This window comes from Salvelinus fontinalis, chromosome 19 (assembly GCF_029448725.1).
Source record: "Salvelinus fontinalis isolate EN_2023a chromosome 19, ASM2944872v1, whole genome shotgun sequence".
Lineage (NCBI taxonomy): Eukaryota > Metazoa > Chordata > Actinopteri > Salmoniformes > Salmonidae > Salvelinus > Salvelinus fontinalis.
The window spans coordinates 32,013,231-32,032,576 of NC_074683.1; the positions used below are offsets into that span (position 1 = coordinate 32,013,231).

Sequence of the window (19,346 nt, forward strand, 5' to 3'; positions counted from 1 at the left end):
GATCAGGCTGTTGATTGTGTCATACACATCAATCCAGAGCATCCCAAATATGCTCAAAGAGTGACATGTCTAGTTCGAATGCAGGCCATGGAAGGAATTGTTTACAGATCCTTGCGATATGGGGCTTTGCATTATGCTGAAACATGAGGTGATGACGCCAGATGAATGGCTCGACAGGATCTCATCACGGTATCATTAAAATTGCCACCAATATAATGCAATTTTGTTTGTTGTCCGTAGCTTATGCCTGCCCATACCATAACCCCACCATGGGGCACTCTGTTCACAACGTTGACATCAGCAAACCGCTCACCTACACGACGCCATACAAGCAGTCTGGGGATGTGAAGCCGGTTGGACGTACTGCCAAATTCTCTAAAACGACATTGGAGGCGGCTTATGTTAGAGAAATTAACATTACAATTTCTGGCAACAGCTATGGTGGACATTCGTACATTAAAATCAAATCAAATTGTTATGTCACATGCGCCGAATACAACAACCGTGAAATGCTTACTTACACGCCCTTAACCAACAAGGCAGTTAAAAATATTTACTAAATAAACTAAAGTAAAAAATAAAATGAAAAGTAACACAATAAAATAACAATACCAAGGCTATATACTGGGGGTACCGTTACCAAGTAGCCATTTGATTAATTGTTCAGCAGTCTTATGGCTTAGGGGTAGAAGCTGTTAGCAGAGAGAAGTCTATGACTTGGGTGGCTGCAGTCTAACAATTTTTTGGGCCTTTCTCTGACACGCCTAGTATAGAGGTCCTGGATGGCAGGAAGCACTGCCTTCTGTAGCGCCTTATGGTCAGATGCTGAGTAGTTGCCATTCCAGGCGGTGATGCAACCGGTCAGGATGCTCTCGATAGTTTAGCTGTAAAAAAAAAAAAAAAAAAGAGAATCTGGGGACCCATGCCAAATCTTAAAAGATTCCTGAGGGGGGAATAGGCATTGTCGTGTCCTCTTCACGACTGTCTTAGTGTGTTAGGACCATGATAGTTTGTTGGTGACGTGGACACCAAGGAACTTGAACTACTCGACCCGCTCCACAATAGCCCCATCAGGAAGTCCAGGCTCCAGTTGCATAGAGAGGTGTTTAGTCCCAGGGTCTTCATGTTGAATGTTTAAAGGTCTTGCTCATATCGTCGACGGAGAGTGTGATCACACAGTCGTCCAGCACAGCTGGTGCTCTCATGCATGCTTCAGTGTTGCTTGCCTCGATGCAAACATAAAAGGCATTTAAGCCCATCTGGTAGGCTCGTGTCACTAGGCAGCTCGCGGCTGGGTTTCCCTTTTACAGACTACAGAGTTTGTAAGCCCTGCCACATCCTACGAGCCTCAGAGCCGGTATAGTAGGATTCAATCTTAGTCCTGTATTGACGCTTTGCTTGTTTGATGGTTCGTCTGAGGGCATAGCGGAATTTCTGCCAATTGCACACCCTCAAAACTTGAGACATCTGTGGCATTGTGTTGTGACAAAACTGCACATTTTAGAGTGGGCTTTTATTGTCCCCAGCACAAGGTGCAGCTGTGTAATGATCATGCTGTTTAATCAGCTTCTTGATATGCCACTCCTGTCAGGTGGATGGATCATCTTGGCAAAGGAGAAATGCTCACTAACAGGGATGTAAACAAATTTGAGCGAAATAAGCTTTTTGTGCGTATGAAACATGTCAGATCTTTTATTTCAGCTCATGAAACATGGGACCAACACTTTACTTGTGTTTATATTTTTGTTCAGTGTATCAACACACAACGCATATCAACCAGAAAACATAAAAATCATACATAATCTGAGTTACACGAATGTAATCGGTGGACAGACGTGCGTCACCAGATACCTTGTGTGATGTATTGTTGTCTCTACCTTTTTGCCCTTTGTACTGTTGTCTGTGCCCAATAATGTTTATACCATGTTGTGTTGTTATCATGCTGTCTTAGGTCTCTCTTTATGTAGTGTTGTGTTGTCTCGTTGTGATGCGTGTTTTGTTCAATATTTATATTGTATTTATTTTTGTATTTTTTTAATCCCAGGCCCCTGTCCCCGCAGGAGGCCTTTTGCCTTTTGATAGGCCGTCATTGTAAATAAGAATTTGTTCTTAACTGACTTGCCTAGTTAAATAAAATACCTTAACAGTAGCTGTTGAACTGCAACGTGAACAATGCTCTGCGAGGAAGTGAATTCTAGTCAGTACTGAAAGTATGTCATTGGCATGACAATGAGCTAGTTAAAGACATGAAGTAGGCTGTATGTGAGCGAGAGACCCCCGTGTGCTATATTCTCAGGCCCCAGATGTCTACAAATGATGTGGATTTTATGCTGCAAGTCTATGGTGCAACAAGAAGCCAGGTTGGGAAGAGAGCTCCAAATATAGCCACAGTGGAAGAAGAGGGAGGGGGGGGGGGAGAAAAGGAGGAGGAGGGAGAGAGAAAGGGGGGAGGGAGTGAGGAGGAGAGAGCATGAAGAGGGAGAAGGAGGATAGAGCAGGAGGAGGGATAGAAGGGAGAGGACAAGGGAGAGAAGGAGCAGGGACTGGGAAACAGGAAGTGACTGATCCGTGGGACGAAGGAAGCGGGGAGACGAAACACAACAGATTTCTGAAAAGACAATAATGGATAGAGTAGCAGAATGAGAGAAGGATGATTGAGAAAGATGTGGATTCACGAGAGATGGATGAGGACAAATTGTTATTAATCTCTCTTTAATCCCATCCTCTCTTCCAGAGAAGTAAACTGTAATAGGATGTTGGCCTATCATTGCTAGAGACCTTACAACTCCTAGGCAAGATGTCACAGCATGCATGTTGTTTTTGCTTTAAGCCTGATGTGGCTGTCACTACAGAAGATTTATACATGCCACTACTACACAGTAGTTCCTAGGCTTGTTTTCTCAGAGTACGATTGCTGATCTAAGTTTAGTTGTATCTTGTGAATCATAATGAATAAGATCACGTGTATGAGGGGGGCACGGATGTACATGCATCTTACATTCACCTTAGAAGTCTCTCTATCTTAGTATTTGACAGTACCTTTGGGTGTGTCCCAGTACACAAACGAGTCCACCACTGACCAGCCTTTGCGGTAGTAGGCTGCAGTCAGCTCCAGCCAATCGGCCTCCAGTGAGCTGACCATCTGACCCTTTCTGGACACGCGCATGGACAGTGCCCCCTGGTGGTACTGGCAGGCCAGAGCGTCTAGCGGAGCACAGCCTGGTGCCCACGAGTGGAAAAACACCAGCAACCTCAGGTCTGAGAGATGGGGAGGAGGTAAGGATGGAGAGAGAGATGCTCAACAAAGAGCAGGAACCAGACTTAATCAAATAAATTGGAAATACAGACATTGTCATACTACCTGAAACATGGTATTAAAGGAGACGGACCCACTGGCTGCCCTCTAGGTTACAGAGAGCTGGTAGTCCCATCCACCAAACTACCAGGTGTGAAACAGGGAAGAGACTCAGGGGGTATGCTAACGAGGTAAGAGCAGACCTAACCCACTCTATTAAATTAGTCAACACAGGAACGTTTTACATCTGGCTAGGTCTCAACAGAGAAAATGATCTGAAATGATCTCAACAGAGAAAAATGTCCTTGTGAGCTACCCATATCCCCCCACTAGAATCCCCAAACTTTAATGAAGACAGCTTCTCCATCCTGGAGGGGGGGGGGGGGGGGTCAGTCATTTCCAGGACCAGGGACATGTACTAGTCTGTGGCGACCTAAATGCCAAGAACTGGACAAGAACCTGACACAACACACAGAGGGACAAACACCTGCCTGGAGGTGACAGCATTCCCTCCCTCATATGCCCCCCTAGGACACAACTACAACAACATAATCAACAAAAACGGGTCACAACTCCTGCAGCTCTGTCAGACGTTTGGTATGTACATAGTTAATGGTAGGCTTTGAAGGGACTCCTATGGTAGGTACACCTATAGCTCATCTTTTGACAGTAGTACTGTAGACTACTTTATCACTGACCTCAACCCAGAGTCTCTTAGGGGTGTCAGTGGACTGACGGAACGCTCTATCAGATCACAGCAAAATCACACTACTTGAACAGAGCTATGCTCAATCATGAGGCATCAAAGCCAAAGGAACTGAATAATAAGAAATTCTATAGATGGAAGGAAAATAGTGTGGAAAACAATTAAGCAACAAATTCAACCCCTTCTTGACAATTTCCCGGAGAAAAGGTTTCACTGTAATAGTGAAGGTGTAAACTTAGCAGTAGAAAACCTAAATAGTATATTTGACCTTTCAGCTTCCCTATCAAATCTAAAAATTTCAAGCAGACAACCTAAGAAAATTAACAACTATGACAAATGGTTTGATGAAGAATGCAAAAACCTAAGAAAGAAATTGAGAAACGTATCCAACCACAAACAGAGGCGCAGAAAGCTTGAGCCTACACCGTCACTATGGTGAATCACTAAAACACAGAAATACACCACGGAAAAAGAACAGCACGTCAGAAATCAGCTAAATGTAATTGAAGAATCCATAGAATCTAACCACTTCTGGGAAAATCTAAACAAACAACACGAAGAGTTCTATCCAAAACAGAGATGTATAGATAAACCACTCTATAACAAAGAACAAACAGCAAAAACCTATACAAGATCTAATATAAATCTTAGAATCAACTATTAAAGACTACCAGAACCCACTGTATTCTCCAACTACATTAAATAGAAACCCTCCAATCCAAAAAGGCCTGTTGTGTCAATGTTATCCTAAATTAAATGATAAAATATACTGACCACAAATTCCAATTGGCTATACTTGAACATCATCCTCAGCTCTGGCATCTTCCCCAATATTTAGAACCAGGGACTGATCACCCCAATCCACAAAAGTGGAGACAAATTTGACCCCAATAACTACTGTGAGATATGCGTCAAGAGCAACCTTGGGAAAATCCTCTGCATTATCATTAACAGCAGACTTGTACATTTCCTCAGCGAAAACAATGTACTGAGCAAATGTCAAATTGGCTTTTTATCAAATGACCGTACAACAGACCACGTATTCACCCTGCACACCCTAATTGACAAACAAACAATCCAAAACAAAAGTGAAGTCTTCTCATGCTTTGTTGATTACAAAAAAGCTTTTGACTCAATTTGGCATAAGGGTCTGCTATACAAATTGATTGAAAATATACAACATTATGAAATCCATGTACACAAACAACGGTGTGCGGTTAAAATTGACCTAAAAAAATATAAAAAATCCACAGGACCAGGGGGTGTGACAGGGATGCAGCTTAAGCCCCATCCTCTTCAACATATATACAGTTGAAGTCGGAAGTTTACATACACCTTAGCCAAATACATTTAAACTCAGTTTTTCACAATTCCTAAAATTCAATCCTAGTAAATATTCCCTGGTTTAGGTCAGTTAGGATTACCACTTTATTTTAAGAATGTGAAATTTCAGAATAATAGTAGAGAGAATTATTTATTTCTCTCATCACATGCCCAGTGGGTCAGAAGTTAACATACACTCAATTAGTATTTGGCAGCATTGCCTTTAAATTGTTTAACTTGGGTCAAACGTTTTGTGTAACCTTCCACAAGATTACCACAATAAGTTGGGGGAATTTTGGCCCATTCCTCCTGACAGAGCTGGTGTAAGTTAGTCAGGTTTGTAGGCCTCCTTGCTCACACACCCTTTTTCAGTTCTGCCTACAAATAGTCTATAGGATTGAAGTCAGGGCTTTGTGATGGCCACTCCAATACCTTGACTTTGTTGTCCTTAAGCCATTTTTCCACAACTTTGGAAGTATACTTGGGGTCATTGTCCATTTGAAAGACCCATTTGCTACCAACCTTTAACTTCCTGACTGATGTCTTGAGATGTTGCTTCAATATAGCCACAATTTTAAGGCCTCCTGATGCCATCTATTTTGTGAAGTGCACCAGTCCCTCCTGCAGCAAAGCACCCCCACAACATGATGCTGCCACCCCCGTGCTTCACGGTTGGGATGGTGTTCTTCGGCTTGCAAGCCTCCCCCTTTTTCCTCCAAACATAACGATGGTCATTATGGCCAAACAGTTCTATTTTTGTTTCATCAGACCAGAGGACATTTCTCCAAAAAGTATGATCTTTGTCCCCATGTGCAGTTGCAAACCGTAGTCTGGCTTTTTTTATGGCGGTTTTGGAGCAGTGGCTTCTTCCTTGCTGAGCGGCCTTTCAGGTTATGTCAGTATAGGACTTCTTTTACTGTGGATTTAGATACTTTTGTACCTGTTTCCCTCAGCATCTTCACAAGGTCCTTTGCTGTTGTTCTGGGATTGATTTGCACTTTTCGCACCAAAGTACGTTCATCTCTAGGAGACAGAACGCGTCTCCTTCCTGAGCAGTATGATGGCTGCGTGGTCCCATGGTATTTATACTTGCGTACTATTGTTTGTACAGATGAATGTGGTACTTTCAGGCGTTTGGAAATTGCTTCCAAGGATGAACCAGACTTGTGGTCTACATTTTTTTTTGAGGTCTTGGCTGATTTCTTTTGATTTCCCCATGATGTCAAGCAAAGAGGCACTGAGTTTGAAGGTAGGCCTTGAAATACATCCACAGGTGCACCTCCTATCAGAAGCTTTTAAAGCCATGACACATTTTCTGGAATTTTCCAAGCTGTTTAAAGACAGTCAATTTAGTGTATGTAAACTTCTGACCCACTGGAATTGTGATACAGTGTGATTATCATTATAAGTGAAATAATCCGTCTGTAAACAATTGTTGGAAAAATGACTTGTGTCATGCACAAAGTAGATGTCCTAACCGACTTGCCAAAACTATAGTTTGTTAACAAGAAATTTGTGGAGTGGTTGAAAAACGAGTTTTAATGACTCCAACCTAAGTGTGTGTAAACTTCCGACTTCAACTGTATCAACGAATTGGCGAGGGCACTAGAAAAGTCTGCAGCACCCGGCCTCACCCTACTGGAATCTGAAGCCAAATGTCTACTGTTTGCTGATGAACTGGTGCGTCTGTCCCCAACCAAGGAGGGCCTACAGCAGCACCTAGAACTTCTGCACAGATTATGTCAGGCCTAGTATGTCAGACAGTAAATCGCAGTAAGACAAAAATAATGGTGTTCCAAAAAAGGACCAGTTGCCCTGACCATGAATACAAATTCCATCTAGACACCGTTGCCCTAGAGCACACAAACTATACATACCTCAGCCTAAACATCAGCGCCACAGGTAACTTAGGATCTGGCTAAAAATACTTGAATCAGTTACAGAACCCATTGCCCTTTATGGTTGTGACGTCTGGGGTCCGCTCACCAACCATGAATTCACAAAATGAGACAAACACCAAATTAAGACTCTGCATGCAGAATTCTGCAAAAATATCCTCTGTGTACAACGTGTACACTCCGTGTACAAATCCAGAAAAGAGCCATTTAATTCTACAACCACCTAAAAGGAAGCGATTCCAAAACCTTCCATAACAAAGCCATCACCTACAGATAAATTAACTGGGTGAAGAGCCCATAGGCAAGCTGGTCCAGGGGCTCTGTTCACACCCCACAGAGCCCCAGGACAGCAACACAATTAGACCCAACCAAATCATTAGAAAACAAAAAGATCATTACCTGACTATGTTCAGACTCAGTGAGCATAGCCTTGCTATTGAGAAAGGCCGCCGTAGGTAGACCTGGCTATCAAGAAAAAACAGGCCATGTGCACACTGCCCACAAAATGAGGTGGAAACTGAGCTGCACTTCCTAACCTCCTGCCAAATGTATGACCATATTAGAGACATCTTTCCCTCAGATTACACAGATCCACAAAGAATTTGAAAACAAATCCAATTTTGATAAACTCCCATATCTACTGGGTGAAATACCACAGTGTGCCATCACAGCAGCAAGATTTGTGACCTGTTACCACAAGAAAAGGTCAACCAGTGAAGAACAAACACCACTGTAAATACAACCTATATTTATGTTTATTTATTCTATTGCACCTCATTATATATGACATTTGAAATGTCTTTATTCACTTGGAAATTGTGTGAGTGTAATGATTACTGAAGATTTTGTATAGTTTATTTCACTTTTGTTTATGATCTATTTCACTTCTTTGGCAATGTAAATATGTTTCCCATGCCAATAATGCCCCTGAAATTGAAAAGTTGAATTTAGAGGGAGCGGGAAGAGGGAGGGGGAAGAGAGAGAAAGAGAGAGAGAGTACGGGGAAGAGAGGGAGGGAGAAGAGAGAGAGGGGGTAGGGGTAAGAGAGAGAGGGGGTAGGGGTAAGAGAGAGAGGGGGAAGGGGAAAGAGAGAGAGAGGGGGAAGGGGAAAGAGAGAGAGAGGGGGAAGGGGAAAGAGAGAGAGGGGGAAGGGGAAAGAGAGAGAGGGGGAAGGGGGAAGAGAGAGAGGGGGAAGGGGAAAGAGAGAGAGGGGGAAGGGGGAAGAGAGAGAGGGGGAAGGGGAAAGAGAGAGAGGGGGAAGGGGGAAGAGAGAGAGAGGGGGTAGGGGTAAGAGAGAGAGAGGGGGTAGGGGTAAGAGAGAGAGAGGGGGTAGGGGTAAGAGAGAGAGAGGGGGTAGGGGTAAGAGAGAGAGAGGGGGTAGGGGTAAGAGAGAGAGAGGGGGTAGGGGTAAGAGAGAGAGAGGGGGTAGGGGTAAGAGAGAGAGAGGGGGTAGGGGTAAGAGAGAGAGGGGGTAGGGGTAAGAGAGAGAGGGGGAAGGGTATAAGAGAGGGGGAAGGGGAAAGAGAGAGAGGGGGAAGGGGAAAGAGAGAGAGGGGGAAGGGGAAAGAGAGAGAGGGGGAAGGGGAAAGAGAGAGAGGGGGAAGGGGAAAGAGAGCGAGGGGGAAGGGGAAAGAGAGAGAGGGGGAAGGGGGAAGAGGGAGAGGGGGAAGGGGAAAGAGAGCGAGGGGGAAGGGGAAAGAGAGAGAGGGGGAAGGGGGAAGAGAGAGAGGGGGAAGGGGAAAGAGAGAGAGGGGGAAGGGGGAAGAGAGAGAGAGGGGGTAGGGGTAAGAGAGAGAGAGGGGGTAGGGGTAAGAGAGAGAGAGAGGGTAGGGGTAAGAGAGAGAGAGGGGGTAGGGGTAAGAGAGAGAGAGGGGGTAGGGGTAAGAGAGAGAGAGGGGGTAGGGGTAAGAGAGAGAGAGGGGGTAGGGGTAAGAGAGAGAGAGGGGGTAGGGGTAAGAGAGAGAGAGGGGGTAGGGGTAAGAGAGAGAGAGGGGGTAGGGGTAAGAGAGAGAGGGGGTAGGGGTAAGAGAGAGAGGGGGAAGGGGTAAGAGAGAGAGGGGGAAGGGGTAAGAGAGAGAGGGGGAAGGGTATAAGAGAGGGGGAAGGGGGAAGAGAGAGAGGGGGAAGGGGAAAGAGAGAGAGGGGGAAGGGGAAAGAGAGAGAGGGGGAAGGGGAAAGAGAGAGGGGGAAGGGGGAAGAGAGAGAGGGGGAAGGGGAAAGCGAGAGAGGGGGAAGGGGGAAGAGAGAGAGGGGGAAGGGGGAAGAGAGAGAGGGGGTAGGGGTAAGCGAGAGAGGGGGTAGGGGTAAGAGAGAGAGGGGGTAGGGGTAAGAGAGAGAGGGGGTAGGGGTAAGAGAGAGAGGGGGTAGGGGTAAGAGAGAGGGGGTAGGGGTAAGAGAGAGGGGGTAGGGGTAAGAGAGAGGGGGTAGGGGGAAGAGAGAGAGGGGGTAGGGGGAAGAGAGAGATGGGGTAGGGGGAAGAGAGAGATGGGGTAGGGGGAAGAGAGAGATGGGGTAGGGGGAAGAGAGAGATGGGGTAGGGGGAAGAGAGAGATGGGGTAGGGGGAAGAGAGAGATGGGGTAGGGGGAAGAGAGAGAGTCAGATCAATCTGCCAGTTCAAGCCATCACTGAGGAGAACAAGACTGCTAGATAAAACACAGTCAATGAGGTTATGGGAACTATAAAGTGAACTCAACTCGCTCTGCTTAGGACAAGGACATGTCAGTCTGTATGGTTGTCTCTGTGGTGAGGAGTTGTGCCCTGCTTGGTTGGTAAGAGTTGGTGCTGACTGATAGTCCTGAGGCAGGAAAGGCCACACAACACAGAGTTCAACTGAACTACACTGACAGGAGAGGGGGATAAGAGGAAGATGAGTAGAGTGTTGAAGGGAGAAAATATCCAGGACTCCACAGTGTGGCTGTGATGATGGTTTCAGCATGTTGAGGGTGTGTGGAGAGCTGATATAACCCACATGTCAACATTGGTCAGGGGAGGAGACAGATGAGGAGAGAACTAGTCTGGCCCAGGAGTGTGAAGGTGAACGGAAAGGCTCTGGAGCAACGAACCACCCTTGCTGTCTCTGCCTGGCCGGTTCCCCTCTCTCCACTGGGATTCTCTACCTCTAACCCTATTACAGGGGCTGAGTCACTGGCTTACTGGTGCTCTTTCATGCCATCCCTAGGAGGGGTGCGTCACTTGAGTGGGTTGAGTTACTGACGTGATCTTCCTGTCTGGGTTGGCCCCCCCCCCCTTGGTTTGTGCTGTGGTGGAGATCTTTGTGGGCTATACTCGGGCTTGTCTCAGGATTATAAGTTGGTGGTTGAAGATATCCCTATAGTGGTGCGGGGGCTGTGCTTTGGCAAAGTGGGTGGGGTTATATCCTTCCTGTTTGGCCCTGTCCGGGGGTATCATCAGATGGGGCCACAGTGTCTCCTGACCCCTCCTGTCTCAGCCTCCAGTATTTATGCTGCAGTAGTTTATGTGTCGGGGGGCTAGGGTCAGTTGGTTATATCTGGAGTACTTCTCCTGTCTTATCCGGTGTCCTGTGTGAATTTAAGTATGCTCTCTCTAATTCTCTCCTTCTCTCTTTCTTTCTCTCTCGGAGAACCTGAGCCCTAGGACCATACGTCAGGACTACCGGGCATGATGACTCCTTGCTGTCCCCAGTCCACCTGGCTTTGCTGCTGTTCCAGTTTCAACTGTTCTGCCTGCGGTTATGGAACCCCTACCTGTCCCAGACCTGCTGTTTTCAACTCTTAATGATCGGCTATGAAAAGCCAACTGACATTTATTCCTGATTATTATTTGACCATGCTTGTAATTTATGAACATTTTGAACATCTTGGCCATGTTCTGTTATAATCTCCACCCAGCACAGCCAGAAGAGGACTGGCCCACCCCTCATAGCCTGGTTCCTCTCTAGGTTTCTTCCTAGGTTTTGGCCTTTCTAGGGAGTTTTTCCTAGCCACCGTGCTTCTACACCTGCATTGCTTGCTGTTTGGGGTTTTAGGCTGGGTTTCTGTACAGCACTTCGAGATATTAGCTGATGTACAAAGGGCTATTTAAAATAAACTTGATTGATAGTCTCACATTGCCATCCTTCCAAGTCATGAGAAAATGGAAGCCTGGGAGCTGAGGCAAGAAGAGAAAAAGAAAAGAGGAGGAAAGAAAAGATGAGAAGAGAAGACGAGACCCAGGACGAGAAGAGACAAGAAAAACAGAATCTCACCAGGGCTGTAGGTAGGGCTGTGCTCCTCCAGGTCTGTTTCTCCATCACCAGGAGGGGTACATGGAGGAGTGCGTGGGAGGGATCGGCAGCCCCTCCTGGGGCTAGGCATCCTATCGTTACTGCCCCCTCCTCCAGCCGGCTGGAGCACCGAGCCCACAAACCTCACGCCCCCCCGGGCACTACTGTTCACCCTGTCAATCAGTGCTCTAACATTGTCACCCGTCAGAGACTGTCCTGTGATAGGCCACTCCTCCACCCTCAACACCGGAACACTGTGACACATGGACACCACCTGTTTGCTAGGAGACAGAGAAGAGAACATCAAATAAAATAAATTAAAAGAGATATTCAGACAGGTTCAAACTGTGAATCACTAATTACCACAAGCAGAATACAGGTAATTCATTGATCATTCCTGTGTTTTGACTGATAGCTACTCTGAGTCTGTAAAGAGTTGTATGGATTAGTTTGGTAAATGGTGTCACGCTACGGAGCCCTGTCCAGCTGGAGAGTTCATACTTGTTTTTGTCAGTGTTTGCACAAAACGTATAAATCATTAAATGAGACAACGCCTACTTTCGAAGCATTACATAAAAAGGACAATCATACTACACAGGTAGTGTATATACACTGCAATATATTTATATTCAAATAAAATAGCCTTTAATTAACAATTTAATCATATTATTAAAATATAACAATATTACAGGTATGACAACACAGGAGGCACCATGTGTGAGGTTCTGCAACCCTATTGAGAGAGATGTTGTCAGGGTAAATTTCTACCCAATGGCAACCCCTGCAGCTGAGAGACCCCCAAAACATCCTCTCCAAGACTGTCCTCTGCCCCCTCCTCCGGAACATCTTATGGCTGCAGGGGCAGTATTGAGTAGCTTGGATGAAAGGTGCACAGAGGTGCCCATATTAAACGGCCTGCTCCTCAGTCCCAGTTGCTAATATATGCATATTATTATTAGTATTGGATAGAAAACACTGAAGTTTCTAAAACTGTTTGAATTATGTCTGTGAGTATAACAGAACTCATATGGCAGGCAAAAACCTGAGAAGTTCCACTTCCTGTTTGAATTTTTTTTCTGAGGTGGCAGATTTTCAACCCAGCTCTCAATGAAATTACAGCGAGATATGGATGAGTTTTCACTTCCTACGGCTTCCACTAGATGTCAACAGTCAATAGAACTTTGATGACTCTAATGTGAAAGGGGGCCGAAGGAGACAGGAATGAGTAATCACTGCCAGGAGCTGATCACGCATTCACCATGCGCCTTCACATGAGGAGGACGTCCGTTCCACCGCTCTTCTGAAGTCAATATAATTCTCCGGTTGGAACGTTATTCAAGATGTATGTTAACAACATTCTAAAGATTGATTCAGTACATCGTTTGACATGTTTCTACTGACTGTTACGGAACCTTTGGACATTTCGTCACGTTATAGTGGAGGCGCTTTGTGACTTTGGAATTGTTTACCAAAGGCGCTAACCAAAGTAGCTAATTGGACATAAATAACGGACATTATCGAACAAATCAAGCATTTATTGTGGACCTGGGATTCCTAATACTGCATTCTGATGAAGTTCAAAGGTAAGGAAACATTTATCATGTATTTTCTGGTTTCTGTTGAGTCCAACATGGCGGCTAATTTGGCTATTGTTCTGAGCTCCGTCTCAGATTATAGCATGATTTGCTTTTTCCGTAAAGTTTTTTTGAAATCTGACAACGGTTGCATTAAGGAAAGGTATATCTATAATTCTATGTGTATAACTTGTATTATCATCTACATTTATAATGAGTATTTCTGTTGAAACGATGTGGCTATGCAACATCACTTGATGTTTTTGGAACTAGTGAATGTAACGCGCCAATGTTAACTCAGAATTTTTGTTATAGATATGAACTTTATCAAACAAAACATGCATGTATTGTGTAACATGAAGTCCTATGAGTGTCATCTGATGAAGATAATCAAAGGTTAGAGATTAATTTTATCTCCATTTCTGCTTTTTCTGACTGCTATCTTTCGCTGGAAAAATGGCTGTGCTTATTGTGGTTTTGTGGTGACCTAACATAATCGTTTGTAGTGCTTTCGCTGAAAAGCATGTTTGAAATCGGACACTTTGGTGGGATTAACAACAAGAATACCTTTAAAATGATATGACACATGTATGTTTGAGGAATTTTAATTATGAGATTTCTGTTGTTTGAATTTGGCGCCCTGCACTTTCTCTGGCTGTTGTCATATCGATCCCGGTAGCGGGATGCAGCCATAAGAAGTTATTAAACAGAATTCTGACCTCCCACTGACACTGCATTAAATATGGAGCTACATCTATCATTCACCTAAACTCAGAAAAACATGAAACGTCCTCTCACTGTCAACTGCGTTTATTTTCAGCAAACTTAACATGTGTAAATATTTGTATGAACATAACAAGATTCAACAACTGAGACAAACTGAACAAGTTCAACAGACATGTGATTAACAGAAATTGAATAATGTGTCCCTGAACAAAGGGGGGGGTCAAAATCAAAAGTAACAGTCAGTATCTGGTGAAGCCACCAGCTGCATTAAGTACTGCAGTACATCTCCTCCTCATGGACTGCACCAGATTTGCCAGTTCTTGCTGTGAGATGTTACCCCACTCTTCCATCAAGGTACCTGCAAGTTCCTGGACATTTCTGGGGGGAATGGCCCTAGCCCTCACCCTCCGATCCAACAGGTCCCAGACGTGCTCAATGCGATTGATATCTGGGCTCTTCGCTGGCCATGGCAGAACACTGACATTCTTGTCTGGCAGGAAATCACGCATAGAACGAGCAGTGTGGCTGGTGGCATTGTGATGCTGGAGGATCATGTCAGGATGAGCCTGCAGGAAGGGTACCACATGAGGGAGGAGGATGTCTTCCCTGTATCGCACAGCGTTGAGATTGCCTGCAATGACAACAAGCTCAGTCCGATGATGCTGTGGCACACCGCCCCAGACCATGACGGACCCTCCACCTCCAAATCAATCCCGCTCCAGTGTAAAGGCCTCGGTGTAACGCTCATTCCTTCGGCGATAAACGCGAATCCGACCATCACCCCTGGTGAGACAAAACCGCGACTCGTCAGTGAAGAGCACTTTTTGCCAGTCCTGTCTGGTCCAGCGACGGTGGGTTTGTGCCCGTAGGCAACAATGTTGCCGGTGATGTAAGGCAGGTCCTCACCAGACAACAGGCCTACAAGCCCTTGGTCCAGCTCTCTCAGCCTATTGCGGACAGTCTGAGCACTGATGGAAGGATTGTGCGTTCCTGGTGTAACTCTGGCAGTTGTTGCCATCCTGTACCTGTCCCGCAGGTGTGATGTTCGGATGTACCGATCCTGTGCAAGTGTTGTTACCCGTGGTCTGCCACTGAGAGGATGATCAGCTGTCCGTCCTGTCTTCCTGTAGCGCTGTCTTAGGCGTCTCACAGTACAGACATTGCAATTTTTTGTCCTGGCCACATCTGCAGTCCTCATGCCTCCTTGCAGCATGCCTAAGGCATGTTCACGCAGATGAGCAGGGGCCCTGGGCATCTTTCTTTGTGATTTTCAGAGTCAATAGAAAGGCCTCTTTAGTGTCCCAAGTTTTCATAACTGTGACCTTAATTGCCTACCGTCTGTAAGCTGTTAGTGTCTCAACGACCGTTCAACAGGTGCATGTTCATTAATTGTTTATGGTTCATTGAACAAGCATGAGAAACAGTGTATAAACCCTTTACAATGAATATCTGTGAAGTTATTTGGATTTTTACGAATGATCTTTGAAATACAGGGTCCTGAAAAAGGGACATTTCTTTTTTTGCTGAGTTTATTTCCCAGGTTGGTTGGGTTAAGGCTGGGTGGCATGTTTCAATACTGAATTCAGATACATTATGGGTTGGGTGGGGGGTAAAGGCGTCAGCATGCTTCAGTTCAGCTGGCACCTAGCCCAACTCGTCGAGCTGAACAGAACAAAAGATCTTCGCTTGAAAAACGAGAAAAAAGCAGCAATAGTACCGTTTGTCCATTTAGAGACACCGTAACCAGTATACACTTCCTCAAAATAGTCCGAATTAAATAGGAGATAACTCAAGAAATCTGTCATACATTTTTGTGCTTTTGCCAAGATCTTAGTCACTTAATTTGACATCTAACTAAGATGTTTGGTGCAGTATTTCTCAATGAAATAATTTGCATGAAAACGAGTCGTTTATCACTTATTGACAACAGAATCCCTACTGTTGACCAATCACAGACGAAGGGGCGTAGACTTCAGCTCCGATCTTCAGCTTGTCTCCAGAAAAAAAATGTGTGTGCCCGAACAGCTGAAAAAACCCTCAAAGTCCAAAACAAACAAAAATATGTCACAAAATGTTTCCATAATATATGCACCAACTCTTCTGAACTGTTTCGTCTGGGAAGAGGATACCTTTAGGGGTTGTTGTGACGGCTTAGGCCTCGACTCAGATTTCAGGTCAGTGTGTGTTTACCTCCCTAACGGTTCAAACTGATTCTAGAACTGGGGCCATATCTACCTGGAAAGGCAGCCCTTGCCTGTGTATGTGTCTGGTACCTGGGTCGTGGGCGGGTGAGGATGGCTCGGTAGAGCAGGCTGAAGGGCAGGGAGCGTGTGCGTCCAACAGAGAGGATGATGGGATGCAGGGTGGTGAGGACATAGCCCTGGATGTAGTAAGGCTGCAGGGCCTGTGGCAGCTCACACAGAGAGGACATATACTGCACAGTGGGGCGACTACCTGGAGAGGGGAGAGGAAAGAGATGAACAGAAAGGATGACAAGTGGCAAGGAGAGGAGTAAAGAAGAAAGAGGAAAGAGAAAAGGAGGAACAGAGTAGGAGGAGGAAAGAGAAAGCGGAACAGAGAAAGAGAAACAGAGGAGGAGGAAAGAGGTCAATAAGAGAGTCAATAAAATGACAAGCAACAGAAACTAGAGGAATGAGGAGTAGAGGTTAGCAGCATGACATCCTTCTTCCTCTGTCTGAAGATTAACCCCAGGAGTCCCAGTTCCGAAATGACCTTACCACCAATCAGATCTTCTCCTATGTCCGTCTGTCTGTTTAATAATCTCTTTAGCAGACCTACTGCGTTCCCTAGTCACTCCCAGAGGAGACCAGTCTGGAGACTCTGGACTGTCCAATAAGCATATAGATGTTAATGGATAGAAGTTCACTGTATCAGACAGACACTTATGCAGAGCGACTGAAATCATGCTGCCAGCAGCTATGTTTCCATCCAATTTGCAAAAGATTTTTATGCAAATATTCTCAAATCTGCATAAAATATTAGCATTTTCCCACCAGAGATGAATTTCCAGAAAAATGACTTTTTGCAAATAAAAGCCTGTGCGTGATGACATAGTGCACATAAAAATAACTTTTGCCATAAAATTCCCATGTACCGAGTGAAAAATACAAGTTATTTCGGTTTCCATAGTATTTTCAACCCTTCTAATACTTTCATCAAAAAAAATGTTGCGTTATAAAGAAAATGTGCACATGCGCTCTAGCCAACAGCTCGCAGATACATTGCGGGTAGGCTACCTACATTATGATCTTATTATGGATAACAGCGATATTATTTGTATTTGTCAAACGGCAGCCAAGCAACAATCATCATGTCACCAGAATAAGACCCTTGATATTTATTGGAAAGTAGTATCAAGCACATTCATTACCCTGTGAAATTCATCATAATTAATTTAATCTGTAGCCTAATAAACTGCATGCTGTCCTGAGTCATAGTGCGAGGACCACACAACATACCATCGCGTGACTCCCAAGTTTACTTCGATAAGATGGTTATATAAATATTTGCGCATAAAGGCATTTCCACCGCCATTTCTTGATTTTACAAACACAAAAAGATCCCACCATGTCTTACAAACAAATTGTCGGCATTTAGAAATTCTGTCGGCATCTAGAAATGTCACGTTTCTATGAGCCAGGTCGGGACTTTTTTAGCCCGGTAATTAATCCGCATGAAATGGTTGGATGGAAATGTGGTTAGTTTCACACTTCTACAACAAAACACTTCACCAACCTTTCTCAGTTTATGGTTCCAAAACAAGACACATTCCCAGCTCTTCCTCTTGCTATGCTGATCAGACAGAGACATCTGTTCCTCCAGTGCATTCACTTCAACCGCTAACCCAAACAACTCTAACCCAGGGCAAGCCCCACCACCACGGAACCACCACACACACACTGTGCTATAAATACTGTATCTTACCAGCTCCTGCTCCAGCTGTGGTAGTGTGTTCAATGTGGTGGTCCTTCACTTACCGTTCAAGTCGGAAGTTTAAATACACTTAGGTTGGAGTCATTAAAACTTGTTGTTTAACCACTCCACAAATTTCTTGTTAACAAACTATAGTTTTGGCAAGTCGGTTAGGACATCTACTTTGTGCATGACACAAGTAATTTTTCCAACAATTGTTTGCAGACAGATTATTTCACTTAATCACAACTCCAATGGGTCAGAAGTTTACATACACTAAGTTGACCATGCCTTTAAACAGCTTGGAAAATTCCAGAAGAGATGTCATGGATTTAGAAGCTTCTGATAGCCTCAAATTATGTCAATTAGCCTAATTGACATCATTTGAGACAATTGGAGGTGTACCTGTGGATGTATTTCAAGGTCTACATTCAAACTCAGTGCCTCTTTACTTGACATCATGGGAAAATCAAAAGAAATCAGCCAAGACCTCAAAAAAAAAAATTGTAGACCTCCACAAGTTTGGTTCATCCTTGGAAGCAATTTCCAAATGCCTGAAAGTCCCACGTTCATCTGTACAAACAATAGTACGCAAGTATAAACACCATGGGACCACGCAGCCGTCATACCGCTCGGGAAGGAGATGTGTTCTGTCTCCTAGAGATGAACGTACTTTGGTGCGAAAAGTGCAAATCAATCCCAGAACAACAGCAAAGAACCTTGTGAAGATGCTGGAGGAAACAGTTACAAAAGTATCTAAATCCATAGTAAAACGAGTCCTATAATCGACATAACATGAAAGGCCTCTCAGCAAGGAAGAAGCCACTGCTCCAAAACCGCCATAAAAAAAGCCAGACTACGGTTTGCAACTGCACCTGGGGACAAAGATTGTACTTTTTGGAGAAATGTCCCCTGGCCTGATGAAACAAAAATAGAACTGTTTGGCCATAATGACCATCGTTATGTTTGGAGGAAAAAGGTGGATGCTTGCAAGCCGAAGAACACCATCCCAACCATGAAGCACGGAGGTGGCAGCATCATGTTGTGGGGGTGCTTTGCTGCAGGAGGGACTGGTGCACTTCACAAAATAGATGGCATCATGGAGGAGGGAAAATTATGTGGCTATATTGAAGCAACATCTCAAAACATCAGTCAGGAAGTTCAAGCTTGGTCGCAAATGGGTCTTCCAAATGGACAATGAACCCAAGCATACTTCTAAAGTTGTAGCAAAGTGGCTTAAGGACAACAAAGTCAAGGTATTGGAGTGGCCATCACAAAGCCCTGACCTCAATCCCATAGAACATTTGTGGGCAGAACTGAAAAAGCGTGTGCGAGCAAGGAGGCCTGAAAACCTGACTCATTTACACCAGCTTTCAGGAGGAATGGGCCAAAATTCACCCAACTTATTGTGCGAAGCTTGTGGAAGACTACCTGAAACGTTTGACCCAAGTTTAAATTGTTTAAGGCAATGCTACCAAATACACTCAATTAGTATGTAAACTTCTGACCCACTGGTAATATGATGAAATAAAATAAGTTGGTAATATGTGAGGTGTAATCTAGTGGAGTCTCTGGAGAGCTATAGCACCACCATCACTATACTTCCTGTGTCCACAAAGAGGGGCTGTTCACAGGGGCTGGTGCTGT

General features: G+C 44.7%; 1 protein-coding gene across 2 annotated transcripts in view; it reads right to left on the reverse strand.

Annotated features, from left to right (window-relative positions):
• LOC129816621 (raftlin-2-like) overlaps window positions 1–19,346 on the reverse strand; it is a 41,257-nt gene that overhangs the window by 4,306 nt on the left and 17,605 nt on the right. The window contains exons 1-4 of one of the 2 annotated variants that reach the window (XM_055871333.1): window positions 17,523–18,244; window positions 16,040–16,220; window positions 11,449–11,747; window positions 3,040–3,258 (exon numbers count right to left, since the gene is read on the reverse strand). In XM_055871333.1, the coding sequence (XP_055727308.1) occupies window positions 3,040–3,258; window positions 11,449–11,747; window positions 16,040–16,197 (676 nt within the window). In that variant the 5' untranslated portion in view covers window positions 16,198–16,220; window positions 17,523–18,244. Of the gene's footprint in view, window positions 1–3,039; window positions 3,259–11,448; window positions 11,748–16,039; window positions 16,221–17,522; window positions 18,245–19,346 lie in introns of those variants that run through there. The other variant, XM_055871332.1, reaches the window with a different exon arrangement.